This window comes from Lepisosteus platostomus, chromosome 26, assembly GCF_059453375.1.
Source record: "Lepisosteus platostomus isolate fLepPlt1 chromosome 26, fLepPlt1.hap1, whole genome shotgun sequence".
Lineage (NCBI taxonomy): Eukaryota > Metazoa > Chordata > Actinopteri > Semionotiformes > Lepisosteidae > Lepisosteus > Lepisosteus platostomus.
Window position 1 is genome coordinate 11603502 of NC_142636.1, and position 23678 is coordinate 11627179.

The 23678-nt window shown below is 39.9% G+C and overlaps 1 protein-coding gene across 2 annotated transcripts; it reads right to left on the reverse strand.

Moving 5' to 3' along the window:
• Positions 1-14183: 14183 nt before the first annotated feature.
• On the reverse strand, positions 14184-21419 carry LOC148640146 (E3 ubiquitin-protein ligase TRIM39-like). 2 transcript variants are annotated; one of them, XM_088620763.1, is made up of 7 exons: positions 21259-21419; positions 19590-19691; positions 18299-18418; positions 17605-17676; positions 16334-16360; positions 15875-15901; positions 14184-15127 (listed from the first exon to the last, which is right to left on the reverse strand). In XM_088620763.1, exons 1-7 carry the CDS (start codon positions 21365-21367, stop codon positions 14598-14600), a joined length of 987 nt encoding a protein of 328 aa, XP_088476889.1. In that variant the 5' UTR covers positions 21368-21419; the 3' UTR covers positions 14184-14597. The 2 variants fall into 2 exon arrangements, with proteins under 2 accessions (XP_088476889.1, XP_088476890.1); XM_088620764.1 differs by lacking the exons at positions 19590-19691; positions 21259-21419 and adding an exon at positions 18603-19543.
• Between the last annotated feature and the right edge of the window lie 2259 nt (positions 21420-23678).

A 23678-nucleotide genomic window follows, 5' to 3' on the forward strand; every position in this document is an offset into this window, starting at 1 on the left:
AGAGAGCTCCAGAGCTGGGGAGATGAAGTCATCGTGCCGGACCGGTCGCTTCTCCTTCTTCTAGGACTTAAGTTACGAGAAGAAAACAAAAACTTATAAGGGATTCATCATTGTCTATTTGAAGCCCAGATTCAGAGTTTTAGACTTTTTTTATTCAGGGACGAAAAACCCTCTAAGTGTGTTGCATTTGTTTTACCGTCTTTACTTTTAAGTACAGTGTTTTTTTCTCCCCATTTCGTTATTTTTTTTGTAGTAATTCTGACTGCTCGTTTGAGTTCTATTACCTGCAGTACGGTCTGCAGGAATTTGTAGTGACATATGCACATGAACAATGTGATTGATGAAAATAAGGAGGCACACATGACAGAGTGTACACAACAAACGTGCGTACACATGGTTTCATTTTACACATGGAATACAGATGCTTTCTGGAGCTACTGTAAAACTGACAGGCTGAGTCATAAATCTAGCAAAGAATTTTTTAAATTAAATTTCACGTTCTTTCAACTTTGTTTCAGCTTTTTTTTCTAGTAACATATACACACAGTTTTTCCTGTTCCTGTCATAATATTTTCTTTTCATTTTTGTCATAGACTATTGTTTTCTATAACTGGTCCTCCAAACCTTAGCTCTTAAAATGCCTTATAAAAGCATAATTTGAGGAAACCAGACATCAGTATTACTTGATTAGTGATTATTCACTGAGGCAGCAGGGTGGCGCAGTGGTTAGTGTTGTGGGCTCTGGTCTGAGTGTGTATGTGTTTGTCTGTGTGTGTGTGCCCTGTGGTGGACTGGCGTCCCGTCCAGTGTGTACCCTGCTTTGTGCCTGTTGCTTGCCAGGACAGGCTCCAGCTCCTCCATGACTCTGTGCATCCTTGACTGATGACACAATCTTAGCATTCTTTGTACACTATACCTAAGGAAACAAAGTTGGGTTCCTTGGAACAAGTAAATGCTGTGGTTAGTATTCTGTACAGAAACAGACAAATCAAATCCTCATCACTGAGCAATGTAAAAGGCAAAATAAAAATGCTGAAAATCTTAAATCTCTTCAATCTCTCCACATCAAACATTATAATCCTGGTGTGAAATAGAGATAATGTCTCACTCCTGCACAGCTGCTAAAGAGAGGCCTGTTGCAGTTTTTGTACAGCCTCTCAATTCGATTTCACACTGTGTATCTGCATGGCACAGAAGTAGACAGCTGTGTCCGCTAGAGAGACTGTTTTAATAGTGAGTGTAGTTGAGTCCTTTGTGGTGGATGAATCAAAATAGCCTTTGGCAAAGTCTGCAGTGTGAGAATAGGTACTGGACCGTGCTGGTCTAAAGAGTATATATTCCAGTGGCTTGTCAGGGTCCTGTCGGAACCAGTACAGATAAACATAGCTTCCAGTGATGGAGTAAGTGCAGTGCAGTGTCACCGGTTCTCCTTCTTGGCTGGAAGCCTCTGTCTCCTCCGATCTGATAGAGTCACCAGTCGTAACATCTGGAAATAAACCACAAAATGAGGCAGCGATACTAAACACGGCATTCACAGCAATGCCCATCAACATTGCTGACAATACAGATAATAACAGCAATAAGGCTGCCACAGTCACCTGGAACAAGAGCCAAGACGATGAGAAGCAGTGAGATTTTTTCCATCGTGATCTTCCGTATGTCAGGCTGAGGCCTCGGGAGAAACGGAGCATTTATTACTTTCGTGCTGCTTGCACCCAGAGTGTCATTCTGCTGCTCTGTGTCAGAGCTTTAACACACACCCAGGAAGTGTGTATGCAGTGAGGTCTGAGGCTCCATCCTGCCTACAGGCTATTGCTAGTGTGAATCTGTAATCAGGCAGTAGTAGGTTAAAATGAAGGTTAAGTACGATTTACTTCTGTGTCTCAAGGAGACCTGACTTTGCTCTATTTTCAGTTTTACTTCTCTACTTTTCTTTAGTCTTTTGGGATGAAGCCTATCACTCCTCTATCCTGGCATCTGATTGAAAAAAGTCTTATCATATGGACTTCTTTTTAATAATTAATTTTATTGATATACTGATTTGTTCATGTACTGATTTGATTAAATAGAAGAAAGAAATTGAGAAGGGAAAGGTTGAGTGGTTTAAACTGCATGTGACCGTTCTGCAATGTACTGTAGTGACTCCAATCCAGGAGGTAGTTCCACCTGACATCCCTCTGCAGACCGTGCCAGGAAGAACTAGCTGTGTGAATATTTAATGTCTCTGATTTCATTCTCACCCAATTCTACCTGTCTGAGAACGTTTGCTTGGTCTGTGCCACTTACCTTAATGATTAACTAATCAGATCCACCACACGTGTGTCTATGCATGTCTATTAGAAGTATTTACTGCCTCTAGTGGTAGGTCAGCTGTTACTGCAATTTCTTACTACGGCTGGGCTACCGCACTGTATAAAATGTCTACTGCACTTTGTGCGTTGATCTTTGTACAATACCAGGCTTGTTGGATTCACAGATAACGAGACACCGCAGGTCATTGTGACTAGGGATTTCTGTAAGCTGGTGATAATCAGTTGGAAATTGAGCAAATACTACAGATTCATTAACATGAACCCAAGAGAATTTACAGCATAAACTTATCTTATTTAGTAAAAAATAACATAGATTTGCTTGTGCTTTTTTGTTGTAAATTACAGGTCATTATGTCATTATGCTATGTAGATTTTACAATTCTAACAATAACATAATGAACAAAATCACAGAAATGTGGGAAATTTAAACACTTTTCTGGGTCTTTAGTCATTTCTTTATGGGACAAGCTGACAGTTGCAGAGATATGAATCCCTTAAATCTCATTCAACACAGAACTGCTTTGGAAACAGTTTATAAAGTTCTTTTTATTAACTTAGAGTGTGGACGTCAATCAGTTCTGTTCAATTACTGCATTTTGAAATGGCAGTTTTTATCCAGTAACACATGGTCTTGTTACTCCAATAAATCAATGTCCATAAATCAATTCTATTTAAAAAGTAACAAATAATGTGGATCCAGAAATAAATAATGGATAACCCTTATAATGCAGCCTATCAGTTGCAAAATCAAGCAGTACTGCTTTCCAGTGTAATGTGAATCCCAGCTCACACAGTGCAGCTACTCTATGAACTGTACTGAGTTTCTGTCAGCCTCTCTCACAAGATTCACACACTGTGCTTCGACCGCACAGTAGTAGGAGCCCGAATCTTCAGCTTGTGAATTGCTGACATTGAAAACTCCCGTCCTCTTCTCCATGTCCACTGACCCACTGAACTGGTTCTCCTCGTTTTGTGTGGAAAACAAGATCATTATAATCTCTGGGCTTCCATTTGCTCTTTGCCTGAACCAGTGTAGACTGCGGGCATCAGAACTTGAATAGTTGCAGTAAAGGATCGCAGTCTCTCCTTCTGTTACAGTCAGCAAGGCTGGCCTCTGGGACACCTGAGACTGAGAACTCACACCTGCGTAAGATTTCAGATTTTACATGTTAATGTAAATATATAAGTAAATGCTAAACAGATTGATCAAAACTGGTTACATTTTGGGTACTTTTATAAGAACGTTTATTTATCAACAGATGGTAATAAAGTATATTTGAAATACTTACATAGAAAGAAAACCAGTGCAATAACCACTGAGTGCAATAATCCGGATTTGAGACCCATGGTAGAGGCTGTGGCAGTGATCACTGAGTAAAAGTGATCTGTGAGTAAAAGGCTGTTCATTCATGTTATGTTCTGCAAGTGCATGAACTGCTATAATCCCTCCCACCTTCCTTTTCCCAATAGAAGACAGTGATGATGTAAGAGCTTTTCTTTTAAACTGCAAAAGCCTTTATTGTTTGGTTTATACTGCCATTCAAGAACGTTATGTTTTACAGATGTATTCTCACAGGTCATTGGGAAACAAAGTACTTCATTGCCTTAATAATGTGCTCGTGGGACCTTAAACGAGAAATTAACACTCTCCTACACATCTACAGCAATACCCTTAAATCTGCGTCCAAATACGAAATTGTTGACTATAGTTAGTTGCAACCTCCCTTTTAAAACAAGTTTATTAAGTGGGTCATGGACGTTAGGCAGATGTCACTTACGGTAGTTCCATTGTACATACTGTTGCTGATGTCAGTAGTAACAGAGTTGAATCAATTAAATGAGCTATACAAAAATTGCAAATAATTCTTTAAAAATTAAATTCTAAACATTTTTTTGTGCAGGGAATGCATTCGCTCATTTGTTTAACTGTCTGCTGTGTTAATACTTAGAAATAAAAATAATGGAATTATACAATGAACGTAGTTTCAGGGTGAGAGTGAGTATAGCCTACTGTATAATCAGCTTGGACACTGGACCACTTGCTTTGCGTGTGAGCAGTCTAGGAACTGATGACCACGGGCGTCTCTCCAGACCTGACCAAATGCTTGTGTGTTCATGCATCTTGCTTAAATATCAGCCAGCGTTAACAACATGTGCCTTCGTTGGCATTATTTCTAAAAACAAGCAACAATAGAGTCCTTTGCATCTCTCTAAAGGTGTTACAAAAATCAGAAAAACCAGAATGCTGGACAAATGTTTAAATTTAAAAGATTAAATGAGCTAAAAAAGTTATTTATTTCTGAGCAGAGCGGTGCTAGAGCTTCTGTAAAAATTAAATATATTAGTGGCATGAATTGGTCACCCATTCTGTTCCTATGATAATATGGCTCTTTGGATGGTAGTTAACCATTAATTGAGAAGAGTAATTCTCTCTGTCCAGGCAGGACATTTCAAATACACTGGGTTAACGAGAGGTTCAACTGTTCTAGGAAAACTCTTGATTTTTTCCTTAGTGTTTTATATTCCTATGTGTTGCCAGTTTCTGTAAGGTGTTGCTGTGAGTTTCCTGTCACTGTGGGGTTCAGGGCACAGTAGTACAGGGCTGAGTCTGTCACTGTAGCGGAGGAGACCTTCAGCCCCACACGTTTCTTCTCTTTATCAAGCTCGATGTTGAAACGGTGGTCTGCAGGGTCAGATCTGCTCTCTGTCAGAGTAGCTTCATGAATGAGGACGATGAATGCCAAACGCTGGCCAGGATACTGCCTGTACCACTGCAGATAGAGCACATCACCGGTGTAGACACACGAGAAGGTCACACTGCCTCCCTCTCTGACATGTTCTGACTCTGAAGCTGGAGTCAGTGTGTTACCTGAACTGTCCCCTGCAAAAAACAAATATTTTATTTACAGTCAAAGAACATCACATTCTTAATGGAACTGGAAGACATTTTTCAGCAGATCACATAATATGGGCAAGAGCTATTTTTCATTGCCTCAAGATAGTGATACTTTTAGGTAGTCATTTATTTGATTTTCTTTTTAAATTTAGAATTCCATACACTTTACAGTTTGTTTCAAAAATATGATTAAAAATCAGCAATGCTGCCATTATTTGAAAACACTCTTGAAAACCTCATATGCAGTTTTGATTAGTAAGATACACTGTACATTTATTTTTAATCAGCTTCTGTGCAAGAAAATCTTTCAGTGGTGAATCAATAAGTGTGATTCCACAGCAAGATTGGATTCTAAAGCCTCATTCTGATGACCTACCTGGCAGAGCTGTGAATAGGAGAAGCATGAAGAGCATCTTTGTAATTCTGCTGAGCCCTGATCTGATTCTCGCAGCCTCAGTCCCAGTGTGAGGGAGTTAATGTTGCATACAGGCAGTTCACTGCTTGTGTGTGACCTCACTGATAGTCACACGGTTGCACAATGCAACAGCCTGGTGCTGTAGTTGCGCTTCCACCCCGTGGGCAAAGTGAGGTACTGCAGCAGAGGACAGGGGAGAGAGAGCCATGTGACCTACTGTACATGAACTCAACATTACAGCAACTGCTTTGAACCCCTGAGCATTTTCCCTCTCACAGTGAAAAGCAACCTGTCTGCTTTGTGTTATTTCAACTGTCATTGCTTTTTGGAAGGACAAACATCCTTTATATTTATTATCTATATAAAAAAACGCTAAAAAGAAATTTCAAATAAATTGAGAGGTAAAATAATTTTGTTACAACAGCACACAAACAAAAGTGGAACCATATAACGAATGAAAGGCTAAAAAATATTATGTTTGTACAATTGGACAATGTAGCAGTCAGCAACTTAGCACAGGAAATATGTGTCATTTCTGCTTGTCAGGGATCTGTGCAAGAGAAAAACAGGATCAGAAACCTATGCTTTTGCATCCATTTCATTAAAGTATAGACAATGTCCTTTCACTGAAATGATGTTGATTAAAATAATTTGCAGAACTCACTGTTGGGATGAAACTTTGTTCAGATGAAACAAAAAAAAACTACCTGAGCTTAAAGATCACACACTCCTACTGTATCTGGCAGTGTACAAATATTAGTAAATACTCAAATAGAAGTTATATAGATAGAGTCAGAGAATGGAGTGATCAGCGATGCTTGATGTTTCATGCATTTTCATGGAAAGATACAGAAAGAAACATATTTTCTTTTTTGACAATTGGATTTCAATAATGAGACCCAAATAAACCTTCAACTTGTGCATTAAAACAAAGTCCGGCTTATCAAAGATATTGTGTTTTCCATTGCTTCTACTATCAGAATAAAAGTTGTAAATTATTCAGGAATAATAGGCAGAAGAGGGAGGTATTTCCCTTCCCGTTTATTGGTTATTATGAGAATGGGTTTTGTAACTATGGTTGAGTAAATCACCACTAAGGGGAGCCCTGTAGCCTAGTTGAGAGTGGCTGCTGCTGTATCATCATCTAGCTGTTGATGAAGAGAAGCATCCTTAATGCGTCTCTTGCTGTTTTTCTATTGAAAAACCTTTTCATTTAGCCTCCATTAACATATTCCTTTCTGTCTTTCCCTTGCCTTTTCCAATAAACCTTTTCACATGTGCTTGCAGATCATTGCACTCCTTTTTCTTAACTGCTGGTTTTTACTGATTTTATCAAGTGCTTGCTTTCTCCTTATATTCGTTGTCTCATCTGGCACACTGTTTTCAGCTTCTGGTTTGCTGTTTCTTGGGATGAATATGTTCTATGCTTTAAGCAGAATCACCTTAAGCTGTTGCCATCCATTTTCCACTCATGCCATAACAATCCTATTCATTTCTGCTTCTCTTAATCTTTGCCTCCTGGGGAAGTAATGTCTCATATGGAAGTGTATTTTATGTTGATGACTGGTGGTATTCATTACACAACGGTCCATGGGAATCTGGAGCCACCTACCCACCCATATTGTTGATACACTTGTCCTGGCTTCCTTCCAGAGACAGTTGGACAAGATCCTCAGATCTATTAACTACTAGAAACCACATGAGCTAAAGGCTTATGTTCAGACTTTTCAGAAACAAGCTGCATCTGTAACTGCTTTAACCGTTGGCACATCCAGGAATTGCCTGGTACCAGCAATGAGAAAAGGAGGCCAGTTTTCACCACACACATTTTAATTGGTTGATACACATCTGCTAGTGAGACAGCGATGAAAGCAAAAAGGAAACAGAACAGGTTTTATATCTACAGTATAATCAGTCCACAAGATTCTGGAACTAAACAAATTTTACAGTGTATCAACTGCCTTGAGGTTGAGGTTAACCTTAGTGTCCTTATGAACAACAAGAACAGTAGAGTTTTAGTACTTTGAGAGTAAATTAGGGTTTTTGTATTGGTGCATCCGGGACTGATCCACTGTGTGTCTCTGAGTGCACAGTGATACACAGCGCTGTCTTCCAGAAGCACTTTAGAAATGGTTAGAGTTGTCAGACCAGTGGTTGTATCAGCATTGGCTGAGAATCTTCCTTTGGCAAAATCTGCAGTGTTGCTAAGAGCCCCTGTGTACAGTATAAACTGAGGTGCCATCCCAGGATACTGGCGGTACCAGTAGATCAGATAGCTGGAACTGCTCGTGCTGAAGGTACATTCCAACACAGCTTGTTCACCTTCGGTCTTTAACGCCACTGTGCCCTTCGATCTGATCTGGTTTGCAGAGGAAACATCTGTCATGAATAATAATCAAAATATTAAATATTCAGGAGATGGTGGGGTAGGTAAAATGGTAAACACACAGATGCTAGAAAGGAATACTTACAGAATTCAATGCAGAGCAGCAACCCTAAAGAAAGATACATTGTGCTGTGAAATGTGCTGCTCAGTGTATTAAAAGAGAAATCAACTCAACCCAGAACAGAGGAAGGAGGTGAGTAAATGAGAGTGTGACTGTGTGGGTTGGGGGAGGGGCAGCAGTATGGCTCCACCCACTTGGCAAATGCAAACCAATGACAGGGACTCAATCCTATGAAGCTCATTGGTCAGATGTGTCACTGTAAATTACTTGCTGTGGCTCACTAGGTGAGTGAAGCCTGTTAAGCAATGATAAGAGATTAATCAGATATATTCAGTTTTAATCAGGCTTCCTGTATGTCAGTAAAGAATCCAGCCTATTGACTTCAAGAGTTACCCATTCGTGGACTATAGAAGTAAGAAACACAATGTTTCTCCAGGTATGAAAAGCATAAAAGCAAAATATATTGCTCCTTCTTTATTCTTGTCAGCGTGAAATTATTCTTTACTTTTCCTTTGCAGCCATCACGCGCACTTATTTGAAATTCATTAATAGACTATGAATTTTGGTCTTTCATAAATGAGATCATAGTACATACAATATAGTTTTTTGTAGTTCAGGTGGGCAGCTGTGTCGGCATGCGTAGTCTGCAAAGAAAGAAGTAATACAATAGGTTTATTCCATGCTGAAAAGAGAAGAGAGAAATCACAACCTTTCGGCTGTGAAGCAATCCACAGAGGGCTTCAGGGTATCAACAGCAGGGCTGCTTTACAGCCCCCTGATAGGACAGCAGTGATCCCATACTGTATTTGCCTGGCATGATACAGTATATCAGCACCTTGAGCAGCTTTTCCCACATGCAGCTGCGTTCAGTTCTGCTTCAAAGAAGAAGAAATCAGAAGAGCATCAACAGCATATACAGGAAGCTGGCTTTCGAGAAGGCAAGCTGTTCTTTAATATCCAAACCACATTAAGGTAGCCCAAAAGGTATTGCACTTAATCTCTAATCAACCAGCTCAGTATTTCTCCTTTTCATTTAGAGAAAAGACCACAATAACTTAACTTAACTGACAGCAGACTGAACTTTCCTATTCAAAATGGAATATTATCTGACAAAATCAACCACATCTTTCTCCATCAACCTAGCATTTGTCTTTAAACAGATGTGTTGAGAATGGCTTTTCTGGCAATTTCGTTTTTGTATAGCCTCTCAGTCAGTTTGCACACTGTGGGTCTGTTCTCAGAGCACAGTAATAAACACCAGAGTCCCCAAGGGTCAGATCTGAAATGCTGAGTGTTGTGGATTGGGAGTCTGTAGTAGAACTAAAATGTCCTTTAGCAAAATTGGCGGTATGAGAAAAACTAACTGATCGAGCCCCTTTGTACAGGATATATTCCAGCGATTTCTGTGAATTCAGCCGGTACCAGTAAAGACGAACATTGCTGCTACTTGTGTCATAAGTGCAGCTAATTGTCACAGACTCCCGCTCTGTCTTGGAGATGTCAGACTGTTCGGAGGAGATAATGTCACCAGCTGCCATGGCTGGAAAATGAAGAACAGCAGAATATGCAGTATTAAACCTCAGTATTTAGGATGTTACAAAATAATTATTGTATTCAACTATACATGGAACACATATTATTTATTATTTTATTATTATTATTTTATTATGTTACTTATGATTTAAAAACTCATAGCAGTAGTAGTACAGATATAAGAATAAGAATATTAGCAATTAGGATGATCCTGTTGATAATACTTATTAAAAGTATTGAAAGATGATAATACCTGAGAGGAAAATGAAAACAGAGCAAATCACAAGCAGTTTGTTCATATCAATGCCGATCTGAGCCAGAAGAGGGAGAGAAGTCCTGTGTGTCTGCTTTGTCCTCCTCCCTTCCCCTTTAATGAGCTGCTTTGCTGCTGCATATGCAGCATATTCTTGTCCCTTGCAAAGCGTCACTCCTGTGGCAGGAGGTAGGATACTGTAGTGCAGTACGTGATCAGACCACGCTTCATCTTCATCAGGGTTTGAGTTTTTCTGGCCCTGCGGACAGTGTCAGTTCCAAGTCTCTGCCCAGAGAAAAGACACACGCATATATGGGGGAAATTTAGTAGGAGAGACTATTGGTGCTGAAATAATGAAAGATAAGAGAATGAAATCTGGAAACTGCCCTTAACCTGAATCCACACTATTTGATTTAGTGAAATAATACCGATACTGGTCTCATTCAATCCTTTTGTGAGAGGTTTGCTGCCAGAACTGCTGTTGAGATGTTAACTTAAAAAATATATATATCTGAAGTCTATATTGACTTGATTGACAGTAGACTGGAACTTGAGTTATTGCATCTGTATAAATATCCTTCACTAACAGTTTAGAACTGACATGGGAAACCAGGGAAAATGCAATAAATTTAAATCTAGGAAACCAACAGGTTGTTGCCCTGCTATCATTGGTAGCCCTGAAGGTGATTTTGAGTCTTTAGTTTTTGTTAACTTATTGTCACGACTTCTTTGCCAACATCCCGTAAGAAATGGAGAAATTAAGGTGATATTGATTACACTCTCCATAGAGACTGAGACTGGTGGGACGTACTGTAGAGCCTACAGCTTGAAAGATTTGGGAAAGTGATTAAATGGTTGCATTTTGTCATAGATGATAAAGAAATTGTTTGCAGGAAAGTATTTGAACTAGGACACAAGGAAATTAATAGTATCTGGTTTGCCCTTCAGTTACCAAGCCCTTTGTAAGTGATAGAAATCAGAAAGGTGTAGACAGATTTTAATGGACATGATGATGGCTTGGATGATCAATGCAATGGGCTCACAGACAGCACAGATATTTACGGAAACTGATTCTGACCAATTTTATTATTAATCATTTAGATACATGAAAGTGTTGCAACTGTTGAAGAGTATGTTGGACTCAGGCATCGTTTTGTTTTGTTTTGCTTTTAATTTTTAGGAAGATCACACTTTGTGTCAGCAGTGTAAAGAGCAGTATCTAGAACATGATATACTATAGCTCTTTATCTCTGCCTGTGTGCAAAAGTGCAGAGTGCAGAGCTGTGTGCAAAAGTAATAAAATTGATGTGCCCTGAACATGAAGAAAGTTATCCTGTGAGATGATGATCTATATTTTCCTGGATAATTGAGTCAAAAACAGATAATAGGTTCAATTCAAATAAAAAGTATATTGTTCTGTTGCAATATTTCAAATCTTTAATATCAATTAAAAACATCTATATGGGGGTATTGTTTATAAATCTATGACCTTAAGTTCATTCATGATAGAAGACAGCAGGCTGATACTGATAGAGACTCATAATAGCAGCTAGTGGAGACACCTTTGTCTTTGTGTGTCTGTGTCAGATTTTACTACAAGGGGTTCCATTCAGAGAGGTTTTTGTGATCAGCTGCACCTTGATCAGCCTCACTGTGGGCCTCAGAGCACAGTAGTAGAGAGCGGAGTCAGACAGCTGTGTGTTTGAGATTGACAAGTAGGTGAGCTTTGCTGATGTATTTAAGTATCCAGTGAATCTATCATCATATTCTTCAGATTTGACATCGTGGGTGCTACCTCCTGTTCTATAGAGAATATATCTGGGATTCCTCCCTGGTCTCTGCTGGTACCAGAACAGATAATCATTGGTACTGCTGTATGTGACAGAGTAATTGCACCAGATCTTGATGTCCTGGAGCTCCTTGGTTGTTTCCATGTCCTTCAATTGGTGTATGCTATCTCCATTAGTCAGCCCTGAAAATACATCACAGTCATTCATATATGTCCAGCACAACAATGTAGACATTATTAAAAGAAGATGATACTTCTAATTAGTATTTACCAGTGTAGAAAAGAAGCAAGTATAGGAGACTCCCCAGGCACATTGTTGTTCTTCAGTCTAGAAAGAGTGTGATGAGATCTGTGACCCAACAGTCAATATCTTGTGAGAAACTGATGCAGCAGCTCGTAATACTACAGTACTTTATTCTCTGACATAGACAAGCCCATCCCCTTATTACTTCACCACAAGCTCAGATCATGGGATCAGAGCAGCTGATAAGCAGACTGCAGTGAAGGTATGAACTACTATTCTGGAGCCAGTATTCATTAATCTGTCATAAAGAAGTCATCCATTCCTGATAAATCTTGTGGCAATGTAAAGACTATCCTGGAAATATGAGGTACAAGGTCGGACAGCATCTCCTGGACAGCACTACTGAAGGCAATTTAAAGACACCAATTCAATTAGCTATGTAGTCTCTGGAAGTTGGGAGAAAAGTTTATAAATATTTATTATTTCTGAGATTTTTTATGTTAGGGCAGAAGTTAACCAAAATAACCAAAGTGGTTTCATGTGTTGTGGTTTACATGTACAGAGACTTCACTTTACGCCTTAGAGCCAAGGTGTGTTGGAACAAATGCCCACTCGAATGATCCAGATGTTCACAGAAAATAGTCAGTTATATAGAAACACAACTTTATGTTAACTGGATTGCTTCATCCAATCATCCAATTAAGGGTCACAAGGGAGCCGGAGCCTATCCTGGCAAGCAACAGGCACAAGGCAGGGTACACCCTGGACAGGACGCCAGTCCATCACAGGACACACACAGACTCGTTCACACCAGAAGCCAATTAACCCTTTGCACTGGGTAGGAAGTTGGAGCAGCTGGAGGAAACCCACACAAACAGGGGGAAAACATAAAACCCTCCACACAGATAGCTCCCCAGGTCTGGGATTTGAACCCTGAGTCCAGCCACTGTGAAGTAACGATGCTAACCACCATGCTGCCATCTACTGCGATATCTAGTACCTGTACATAAATGTAATACATAAAAAAATCATAAAACAATAATTGTATACAAGCTGAACTGTGACACTTATTTGGAATAAGCAGCTTTCTGATAATGAAAGGTCATACAACTTAACTTAGTTTTGGCCACATAGAGCTATTTTTTTGCTGCATCTTCCTGGTCATTGTTTTAGGGTGAACTGCTCCACGGTGTTTCTGCACTGACATATTCATGCTCTTCACCACTGTGGGCTCCACTGCACAGTAGTACATCACAGCATCTTCCAGCTGAGTGTCACTGATGTGAAGCTCAGTTACACGACCAGCTCTGTCAAATTCCATTGAGAAACGTCCTTTAGGTTCAGCTTTATCATATCCATAAATCAAAAGCTCAGGAGCTCCATTAGATCTCTGTAGATACCAGTACATACTGTTATAGCTCACAATACTGTGGTTACATCTCACTACAGCCTTCTGTCCTGTATGGGAAAAAACACTGAAGGGCTGATTCACATCCAAAGCCTGAGTGATACCTATAATGCAGAGAAAAAAAAAGAATAAAGTTAAAAATATCATACATTTATTTGCATGTGGTAAATATACAGTACATTGTCCCTACAAAATATACCTACTTATAAAATACGTCACTGGTATTATTGTAATGAAATACATTTTTACAGCTCTTGGTGTTATTGACAAAATAAATGTTGAATATGCAGACTCTTCAGGATGCACAGTTTTGTCTAATTGGTGTTGACTGTTCTCTCTGAAGCCTGTGACGAGACTGACGAGTACACAGCTGCTCTTATATACCTCAGAGCTCGGAACAGCCTCAGTGAGTGCTTGAGCACGGCTGCCACCTTCCTACAGCAATCAGTCAGTGACATCTGCTGGTATACACGGGGAATACATTTTTTTACAGCAGAAATGTCTTTTTTTTGGGTGTTCCTGACTTAATCACTGAGCCTGCTCTCTATAGTACAATGTCAGGTGCAGTTCAATGTATTCGGAAGCACCTTCGCCTCAAATTGATATTCGGTTTATGAAAATAAGGGGTACTGCACAGTCATCTCCGTGCCTTTTTCTAGTTCTTTTTCTCCATCAAGACTTACCCTTCTGCGATAAAAGAACAAATGTTGAAAATGTTGACAGCCGCAGATGGAGTTGAGCTACTCTGCAGTGGTTTGTGAAATGAATAAGAAAGTAATTATTTTATGTTTTTATTTTATTTATTTTAATTTAAAAAAACTACAATAGCACACACAAAGCATGAAAATAACACAGCACACTGACTAAATGAAGCCAAGAATGAAAGTAAATTGTACAATAAAAGCTTTATTAAAATATGGGTTTTGGAAAGTGGCCGTGGCAGAATCTCTACTGAATCTGGACAATGACTTCCAGAGATGTGACGCAGCACACAAGAAGGCCTGGTTGCCCATGTTTTTCATGGAGTTGGATCTTCATATGAGTGAGAAGGTTGGAATATGCAGATTTAATGCCACATCACATTCAGCTCCACTGCAACCCTGAATTGGAAGAACATTTAAGTACTGATAAACTAGTGAACCATTACTAGTCTAATTGGACTAGCATTAGTCCATAGTTTGTATGAACAAAAGTATACACAAAAACAAGTTCACCAAAAACAAGTTAGCTCCTATTGCAAAAAAGTAGACATTTTAACATCCTCAAATTGCAATCATTCTCGTGTGCAGTTTCGGTTCCCTTAGTTCTTTCTAACAGACGTTATAGTGAGATCAAAGTCTACAAACCCAGTGCAAAAAATTGGATACAGTTTCTGGCGACCATCGAACTCCATATCGGCGAAGGTGTAGATGTGAGCTGAACTCTCTGCATTGTAAAATAAGATCTGTCTCTCGTCGTAATCCAGGAACATTCCGAGTTTTCTGGGTTTAAGGGTCACTGAAAGCTGGGTGAGAGGTTCTGTTTCTGCACTGAATTCATTTCCATAAGACAGGGTCCAATAACCCTGTTCTGGGGTCCAGGGGGACTCTCCTCTTCTTGGTGCAGACTCCTTGCTTACACCCAAGGTCCAGCCCAAATTCTCCCCCAGGTCCACCTCCCAGTAGTGTCTGCCTGCAGTAAACCCCTCTGTTGCCAGCACACAGCGCCAGAGATTAAACCTCAGGGGATTGTCATGGACATAACTGCTTCTAATTCCGCATCTCAGACGCTTTCCTCCTTCGGACAGTATCAGCTGTGGATGGGCAGTGCTGGGATCCAGATAGATATTTGCTCAAGGGAGAAAAGAACAGATTTTGAGATATTAACATGAGATTTAGAAAAGCAATCTGAAAAATAAGTGTGTATTTTATGGAGGGCAAACCACCAACAATCGCAACCATCAACAGAAATACTCAAGGTATCTATATGTCAGCCCTGTCTCAGACAAGGGGCACCTTGCAAAAGTCGGGGTGAACTGCAAAGTGATAAGGAAACCGGACACGAATTAGCGTGCAAAATGTTCTGGCGGTGCCTTTAATTACTTCAACTTTTTTACCCTTTCCAGAACCGCAGATTCCTTATCACCGCCAGTGCCAAACGCCATCTACTGGATAAACTATGAAACAGCGTTTAAGCTTGTTCTCATCCTGTTAGGAGTTTTCATGGTGTGTATGATCATGAAGAAAAATGTAAAAATTGAACCAAACAAAAAAGAGCTGTGCCCCCCCCCTTTAAACTCATACATCTAATTTCAAGCCCACAATACAAACACGGAAATCTTTTCCAGGAAATATTGACAGCTAGCTACATGATGTTAAATGTTTTAATGCACAATGACTGACAAACTTACAGAAAAAAAATATCAATGCAAATGGAATTTGATCTCTTAAAAAGTGAGGTGAAGGGCTAAAATACAGCATATTTATCTATAATGCACTTTCTACTATACTTGCAAATTTAACATATTGTGAAACAAAATCAACCTGTTTCTGTACAGCATACTATAATAAAAAATAGTGTTGACAGGCAATGTCCTACCTGATGAGTCAAGGATCAATCTCCAGACTAGAGAGAAGAGATGTGTGAATTCATTTCAACACAAATGTGTTTAGAAAAAATATTTTTCCCCAAATTATAATTTATGTTACAATAACACTGTAAAGAAGAATGTATTCTACGTACCCAAAAATGTAAATAATGCAGAGTCTTAAAACATTTGATGTCTTTTAAAAATAATGTCTGCTATCCTCAAATTTTGATAATTCAAATCCACCATGAACATTTCTTCCTGTCATTCCATCTCTGACATTTTAAAACTAAATATTGTTTCAAAAAAAAAACTTGTTATGGGATACATTTCAGATTTTAGAAAGGTATTTTACATTGTTCATAGTACTATTCCTAAATAGTTTGCTATCTTAAAACTCTTTTTTGCAGTAATCGATAGCATGCAGGTTTGTTTTCTAAGGGAGAATATGCACACTTCAGTAACAGTACCTGTGCCAGGGGTTGCTCCCATCGATCCTGTGGGATAATGAAATTTCTGTATTGGTTAACTCATTTAAATTTCAAATAACATCAGGCTGCTTGATTTGAAGACATTTTTGAAGCCATAAGTGAACATCTAAACAATTATTGAGGTCACTCAATAATGCAGCAATGTAAAATGTAAGTTGTATATATGTGTAAAGTGGATACATAATTTCTATTTACCATCTTCAGGCAGATCCCACCCTTACTGAAGGTGGCTGCAGGGACCTGAAGATATTAAGAACTTACAAAAGCAATACTGGATGGGTCACTAGACCTTTACAGCAAACAACCTCCACCTGCCTCCACAAACTGCTATCAAACACCCACACACGGTAAAAGCCCTTTATATCCCCAAACATCCCCTTTATTAACCCCTTGAGAGAAGCTGATATAAACAACCACCAATTATCTAATTGTCACCCGATGTGTCTATTGACAACAGAAGCCTTAGATGGCCTTTAGTGAGAGTCCAGCTGTTTTCTCACTCCTACCGAAGAATTCCTGCCACACATCTGTAATTCCATCAGATCCTGGAAGTGCTCTCTATATTTTTATGGATTCACAAAGTAATGAGAATGTAGAATCAGAGCATGACATTGGACTTGGGATTTGAAACGCTCTGCATTTAGCACCTGCACAGCACTACCCCTGAAAGTAAGTACCAGAAGAGTCCAGACTCTTCTGTTAGCTCAATTAAGGCTTCAAGTAGGTAGCAACAATGGACACTGAAGAAAGATAAAAGATGTGAAGAGGGGGTTAACTGATTCCTTTGTGCACAAGGACTTCTTGTGACACAAGACATTCCAGGCTTTGAGTTATGGCAGGGATGGGGGTTAACTGATAAGAATTCCAGATGCAAGCTAGAGACCCCCCAACTAAGGAAACCTAAAAGCGACCATTAAGAGTGGTCAAAGTCTGGGAACTGTCCGAACACTGTGACCTCCCCCCATTACCATGGTAACAAACTGTCGGAAACGGCTGAAATGTGCTATATAAACTGGAAGTTTGGTACCTCTATTCCTAACAAAACTTCAGTGTTATTGTTCCTTGCATGCAATAAACTCAGTTGTTTAAACTTCATCTCGGGATCCAGAACTTATTTATCTGTTACATAACACCAATAAGAACTTACCATTAACATTCTAAAATGTGATTGTTTATTTTAACTTGCAGTACTCAAAAATAGTCTTTCTTCACCGAACTGCAGCTCAAAGAAAAGTGTGAACATGTTTTACCTGTTTTGCAGTCTGCATTGGGAATGCTGGCACATCTCTCAGTTAGATTTCTGTAGATACGTTCCTGCAAATCTAAGCAATGAAGAAATTTCTGTTGAGTGATTCTGTGTCTTAGGCCTGTAGTTTGCTTCAGTTCAACCTCACTGTATGTCTCTGGTGTTACACAGTGTTGGAGTCTTTTGGTGATGTTTTATTGCATAAGTCATATATAGTACTATATACTATATCCATACTAGACATTAGGGTGGAGCAGTGGCTCTGTGGCTAAGGATCTGCACCTGTGACAAGAAGGTTACCAGTTCAAATCCTGCAGTTGGCAGAGGAATACTACTCTGTTGGGCCCCTGAGCAAGGCCCTTAACCCTAGCTGCTCCAGGGGTGCTGTACAATGGCTGTTCCTGTGCTCTGACCCCAGGCTTCTCTCTTCCTATCTGTGTGTTTCATGGAGAGCAAGCTGGGGTATGTGAAAAGACAAATTCCTAATGCAAGAAATTGTATAGGGCTAATAAAGTGATCTTATCTTACTGTAGTTTCATCCCAGAGCAATACTGATATAATACCATCTGATCCCTGAAATACCTTTGTTCTTTAAACAAATACTGAGACATCATAATTTTCCCATTTCTACAACTTCAATGAAAGGCATTGCTGTAATCTAACCTCCTGCAAAAGTCCAGCCTGCCTGAAAAACTCACCATCTTTCAGCTTCTCACTTGGAACGCACTCGAGAGGTTTCTCCGTCTGGTTCTGGGGCTCTGGTTGTAGTGTTGCAACAAGGGTGACATCCTCTGTCCTCTGCCTGGAGATCCTGAAGGCTTAGCGATGGAAAAAAAGACAGTACAGACCAGGGACTGTGCCACAACCATAAATATGGTCTCTATATGTGAACTGTGAGCACTCCCTTCCTTTGTACATTGTATTTTCTACAAAAGCATGGCTGATTACATCAAATGCAATCTGCCATATTAATTTGACAGATCTGAAAGATCCTTTACTCACTCCTGGGATATGTAGGACACATGCAGTACAGGACACCCATCCCTCCATTTTCCAAATGCTTTATCCAATTCAGGGTAGCTGGGGAGTTGGAGCCTACCCCAGCAAGCAACGGGCACAAGGCAGGGTACATCCTGGACAGGACACCGCAGAGCACACACAGACACAAACACACACACTCACACTCAGTTTCTCAGAAGCTAGTTAACCCACCAGCCTGCCTTTGTGCTGTGGGAGGAAACTTGTGGAAACCCACGTGAACATGGGGAGAACGTACAAATGCTAACCACCGTGCCTCTGTGTCACACATGCATGCCCACATGCAGTATAATATTAATAATAATAATTAATAATAATTGCTTACACTTATATAGCGCTTTTCTGGACAATCCACTCAAAGCGCTTTACAGGTAATGGGGACTCCCCTCCACCACCACCAATGTGCAGCCCCACCTGGATGATGCGACGGCAGCCATAGTGTCCAGAATGCTCCCCACACCTCAGCTCTCAGTGGGGAGGAGAGCAGAGTAATGAAGCCAATTCACAGATGGGGATTATTAGGAGGCCATGATTGATAAGGGCCAATGGGAAATTTGGCCAGGACACCAGGGTTACACCCCTACTCTTTTCAAGAAATACCCTGGGATTTTTAATGACCACAGAGAGTCAGGACCTCAGTTTTACGTCTCATCCGAAGGACGGCGCCTGTTTACAGTATAGTGTCCCCGTCACTATACTGGGGCATTAGGACCCACATGGACCGCAGGTTGAGCGCCCCCTGCTGGCCCCACTAACATCTCTTCCAGCAGCAACCTTAGTTTTCCCCAGGAGGTCTCCCATCCAGGTACTGGCCAGGCTCACACCTGCTGAGCTTCATAATAATAATAAATGCAAAACAACGACAACAATTGTTAATGCCATTAGAATGTTTTACTAATGACACCAGGTAATATGTAAAAAAAAACATCTATAACATGAAATGATACTCACTGAAAAAACACAGGATTAGGAGGGCAACAGTCAGTACACAGCACAGACCACCCAGCATGAAAGATATTCTCCTGTATAGTGACTCATGGCCTGTGTGGTGGGCTGCCAAGGTTAAAAAAAGACAAGACTGAAATGACACCTTAGTAGGTTGCACGCACACAGCAGTCACATTTACAACAAAGTATTTTTTTTTCCATTTAAACATAGCATTCCAGGCTGAAGAGGTATTTTCACTTTCTTGGGACAAAGATTAGGATCACGAAAAATAAGTAGCAAGGCAGCAGCAACTTTGTTGATGAGATCCAGCAACTTTTGCTTCAGTGTAGCACTATAGTTGTCATGATAGAGACAGTTTGAAGATGGGTGGCTGTTGTGCTGTCTTGCTACAGGGCAGGAATGATAGCGTGTTGAATGTTAAAAGCATGCTCCCTAGAAACATATAGATCACTTTATTGTCCATATACAATTTTTTGCATTAGGAATTTGTCTTTTCGCATATCCCAGCTTGCTCTCCATGAGACACACAGATGGGGAGAGAGAAGCTTGGGGTCAGAGTGCAGGGTCAGCCATTTATACAGCACCCCTGGAGCAGCTGGGGTTAAGGGCCTTGCTCAGGGGCCCAACAGAGTAGGAATCCTCTGCCAGCCACAGGATTTGAACTGGCAATCTTCCAGTCACAGACACAGATTCTTAGCCACAGTGCCACCACTAGGATTCTTTAAGCGGCAAAAAATAATTACCAGGATTAAAATTATGTTACAGAGTTTTCAATAAATGATTTCTTTTCCACCCTTAAGTAAAAAACACATGTCCGCTTTCTAAGACTAATTCAATGAAAACAATCTCTGTTACTTATCAAAGGAAAGGCTCAAAAGTAATTGCATATCAAAGAACTGGCCAAGCATTCAGGTTGTACAATGAACTTCTTTGGGCCTATATAAGAGTTGTTAAGGAACCCCTTGCAGTTTGTCTGTTCTCCAGGGAAGACCCAGCACGCGTTACTGTCTTTACTGAACTATAAAAATGTATCTGACTAAGACTGCATCCAGCTCCTCTGATGATTAATTTCCCACAACACTATGGAAAGCTCTAAGAGCCCCTATCAACCTGTTGTTTATGACAATCAATGATCAAATGTCTTCACTAGAATAGAGAGAATATGTGTGCATCTGAAAAGGGATATGATGTACAGGCAGAGAAGTGAAAGAGGAAGCGTCTGTTTCATGGAAAACAAAACCCTCGAGACCTGCCTCTTGCAGTTCTGTCTTTTACCCTAAAAAATATCCTTTCATATGCTGGAAAACAAACCCCTGTGTTAATATTGCTGTTGCCTAAAATCATTTGGTCTCAGAATAAAACCATTAACTGTAACACACTACTGTATGCTCTGTAAATGTTATTCCAGGTTTGCTTTTAAGTACTAATTAGATTTATTTAGTTAAATATGCAAGTCTCTTGACTCTGAACCCACGAAAACACCAGGAAATCCCAGTGGGGCTCGTCAATACCTGTTTAAATCAGTTATTCAACTACCTACTGTACACCTCTCTCAAATTTGCCCTGTGCTACAGCAGGTACTGATTTAAAGAGATGTGTGAAACTTGATCCGGGCTAAACAAAAGTATTGTGGAGCATCTGAAGACAGATGGCTATAATTTGAGATTAGTACCTGCCACAGGTCTCCTTGAGCTCCATCCTTCTTTTTGGCCTCTGCAGGAATAGGCATCCTGGTAGATGTGGTCCAGATTGTTGTAAACCGGAGTCAGCTCCATGGACATAGCTGTAAGAGACCTGTCCTGTGCTGTATTCTGTACTGAAGTGTAAAGACAAGGAAAAATATGTTTGGGTAATATGGATCACTTCCCCTTTTTCTCATGTTTTCAAACTTACATTGCAACGGACTCTGGTTTCTCTGACTAACTAAAGGAAAACCTTGAATACGGTATATAACCTCTAAGGAAATTATACTACACTTATTGAAGGAAGTATAGATCAGGATCAGATATATGTTCCTTGGTAAGTTTGTCCCTCACGTGAAAGAGCCACATTCATTTTATTTTCATTTTTCTTGTGTTTAAATGAACCTCCTGCTTCACAAGGCTGCGCTTCACAAGGAAGGTTGTTCTACTGTAGGAATATTGATCAATTGCTCTGTGATTTTTCACTCGCTGTCCTGTTTTCACTGTTGTTGGCGTCATGTCTCGACATTGGAGCACTGATATTCCTCTCTGACTCTTCTTCATTCCAGGATGTGTGCTGCCGTTGCATCTCAGAGTGTGGAAAATCACAATACAGAGAGTCCAGATCAAACATGACATTTTTCATCTTTTGGTACCTTATATTTCAACTATTTATCTGATGTTACACAATGGGGAATAAGATGCATGCTCCTAAAAGGGTCATAATTTATAAAAAAAGCTTTAAAAAGTTTAAAATCTGAATTAGAGTACAGTATATGGTCTGCATATCAGAGTTCAGCTTAAAATCAAGTCATCACTGTATACATCTCGGCTAACAGCACAATGCTGATTGAATAAGTTAATTTCAATTTCCCACAGTCCACAGTTTTTTAAGCAGTGCCTGAGAAACATTAACCTGCCACTGGTGAGCTAACAAAACGTATAGCTAATAAATGGCATGATGAAATGTTGTTTAGTGTACATTTCAATATGCGAAACTGTCCTCTCTTAAACACAGGGTTACTTGAAAAAATAATGTCAAAGTAAAAATAAAAAGTAATGAATCAGTAGATGGAGAGAAAAAATAGGAACGATAAAACCCCCCAAAAAACACACACAAGCTTCTGCATGTAAAACCAGAAGAGATCAGAGAGAATTTATTTTTTATTTCAGCCACAACCTGTGGCCTTGAATTCCTGGAACAAAGCTTGAATTGGTTCTCTGTTTGGCCTGTGGTCACTTCGCATCAAGAGGTTTGCTTTTCTGCTGCCTCAGCGCTGCTTTTATCTCGTGAGAAAGGAAATTGCAGGTAGCTTTTTCTCTCCTGTGCAGAGCAGTTTTGAAATGGCCATAGAAATGATAAGAAACTTTAATTGAATTGCTGTCAGTTTAACAGCCCAGCTGTCCATTTTTAATCACGTAGTGCTGGTGAGGGTCACAGTTTTAATGCACAGTTTTTAAATTCATTTTCAAATATCCATTGAATTCCATTCTTCCCTTAGGTGTGTGTATCTACAGTCCTTATTACTAAGCATCTTCCATACTAAACAGCTACAGATACATCACCTTTGGTTTGGTGCTAAACTATATGGTATAATATTTAATTATAAATATTGTTTGATAAACTATATTATTCTCATACGACATGTTTCATGGAATACATTTGTCCTAGTAGATGTTAGTTCAAATGTTCCAGTCACATAATTTCTTTAAGATAGAGGGTGTCAATCCTCCTCAGATGAATATGCAACTGTTGCTTTTTCAATACCTTAATGCTACTATAATTAAGGTTTTAATAAATAAAATAAATGTGATATTTTTGCCCTGTGATAGTCATCCCACTTCTTACTTTTAAGGAGAGTGTGACGGGTAAAAGTCTATGAGGTGACAGTCATACCCAAAGACCAGTTACATTTCAAATGGTTTCACAAAGTAGCTCACAAAATTTAAAGGAAATCCATCCATAGCCAACCCCAGGAAGCTACAGTCAGGAGGCAGGATACACCCTGGACAGGACGCTAGTCCATCACAGGGCACACAGAGACACACATGCTCACACCAGGGCCAGTTTTCCCAGAAGCCAATTATCCAACCAGTACTCAATGTCTTTGGTCTGCGGGAGGAAACCAGAGCACCCTGGGGAGAACACACAAACGCCACAATAACATACAATTGCAATAAATTCAAAAGTTCCTTCCATCCATTTTCTAATTGGTTCTTCCAGTTCAGGGTTGTGGGGGAGCTGGAGCCTATCCCAGCAAGCAACGGGCACAAGGCAGGGCACATCCTGGATGGGGTGCCAGTCCATTTCAGTGCAGGCACACAGAAACAGACACACACACACACACACACACACACACACACACACACCTAGAAGCCAAATAACCTACCAATATATATTTGGACTGTG

Coding starts and splice junctions, on each gene's coding strand:
- LOC148640146 (XM_088620763.1), bottom strand. CDS start 21,367: ATGTCCATGGAGCTGACTCCGGTTTACAACAATCTGGACCACATCTAC. Junction 17,677..18,298: donor AAGTGAGAAGCTGAAAGATG/GTGAGTTTTTCA, acceptor TTCATTGCTTAG/ATTTGCAGGAACGTATCTAC. Junction 16,361..17,604: donor CAATGCAGACTGCAAAACAG/GTAAAACATGTT, acceptor ATTATCCCACAG/GATCGATGGGAGCAACCCCT.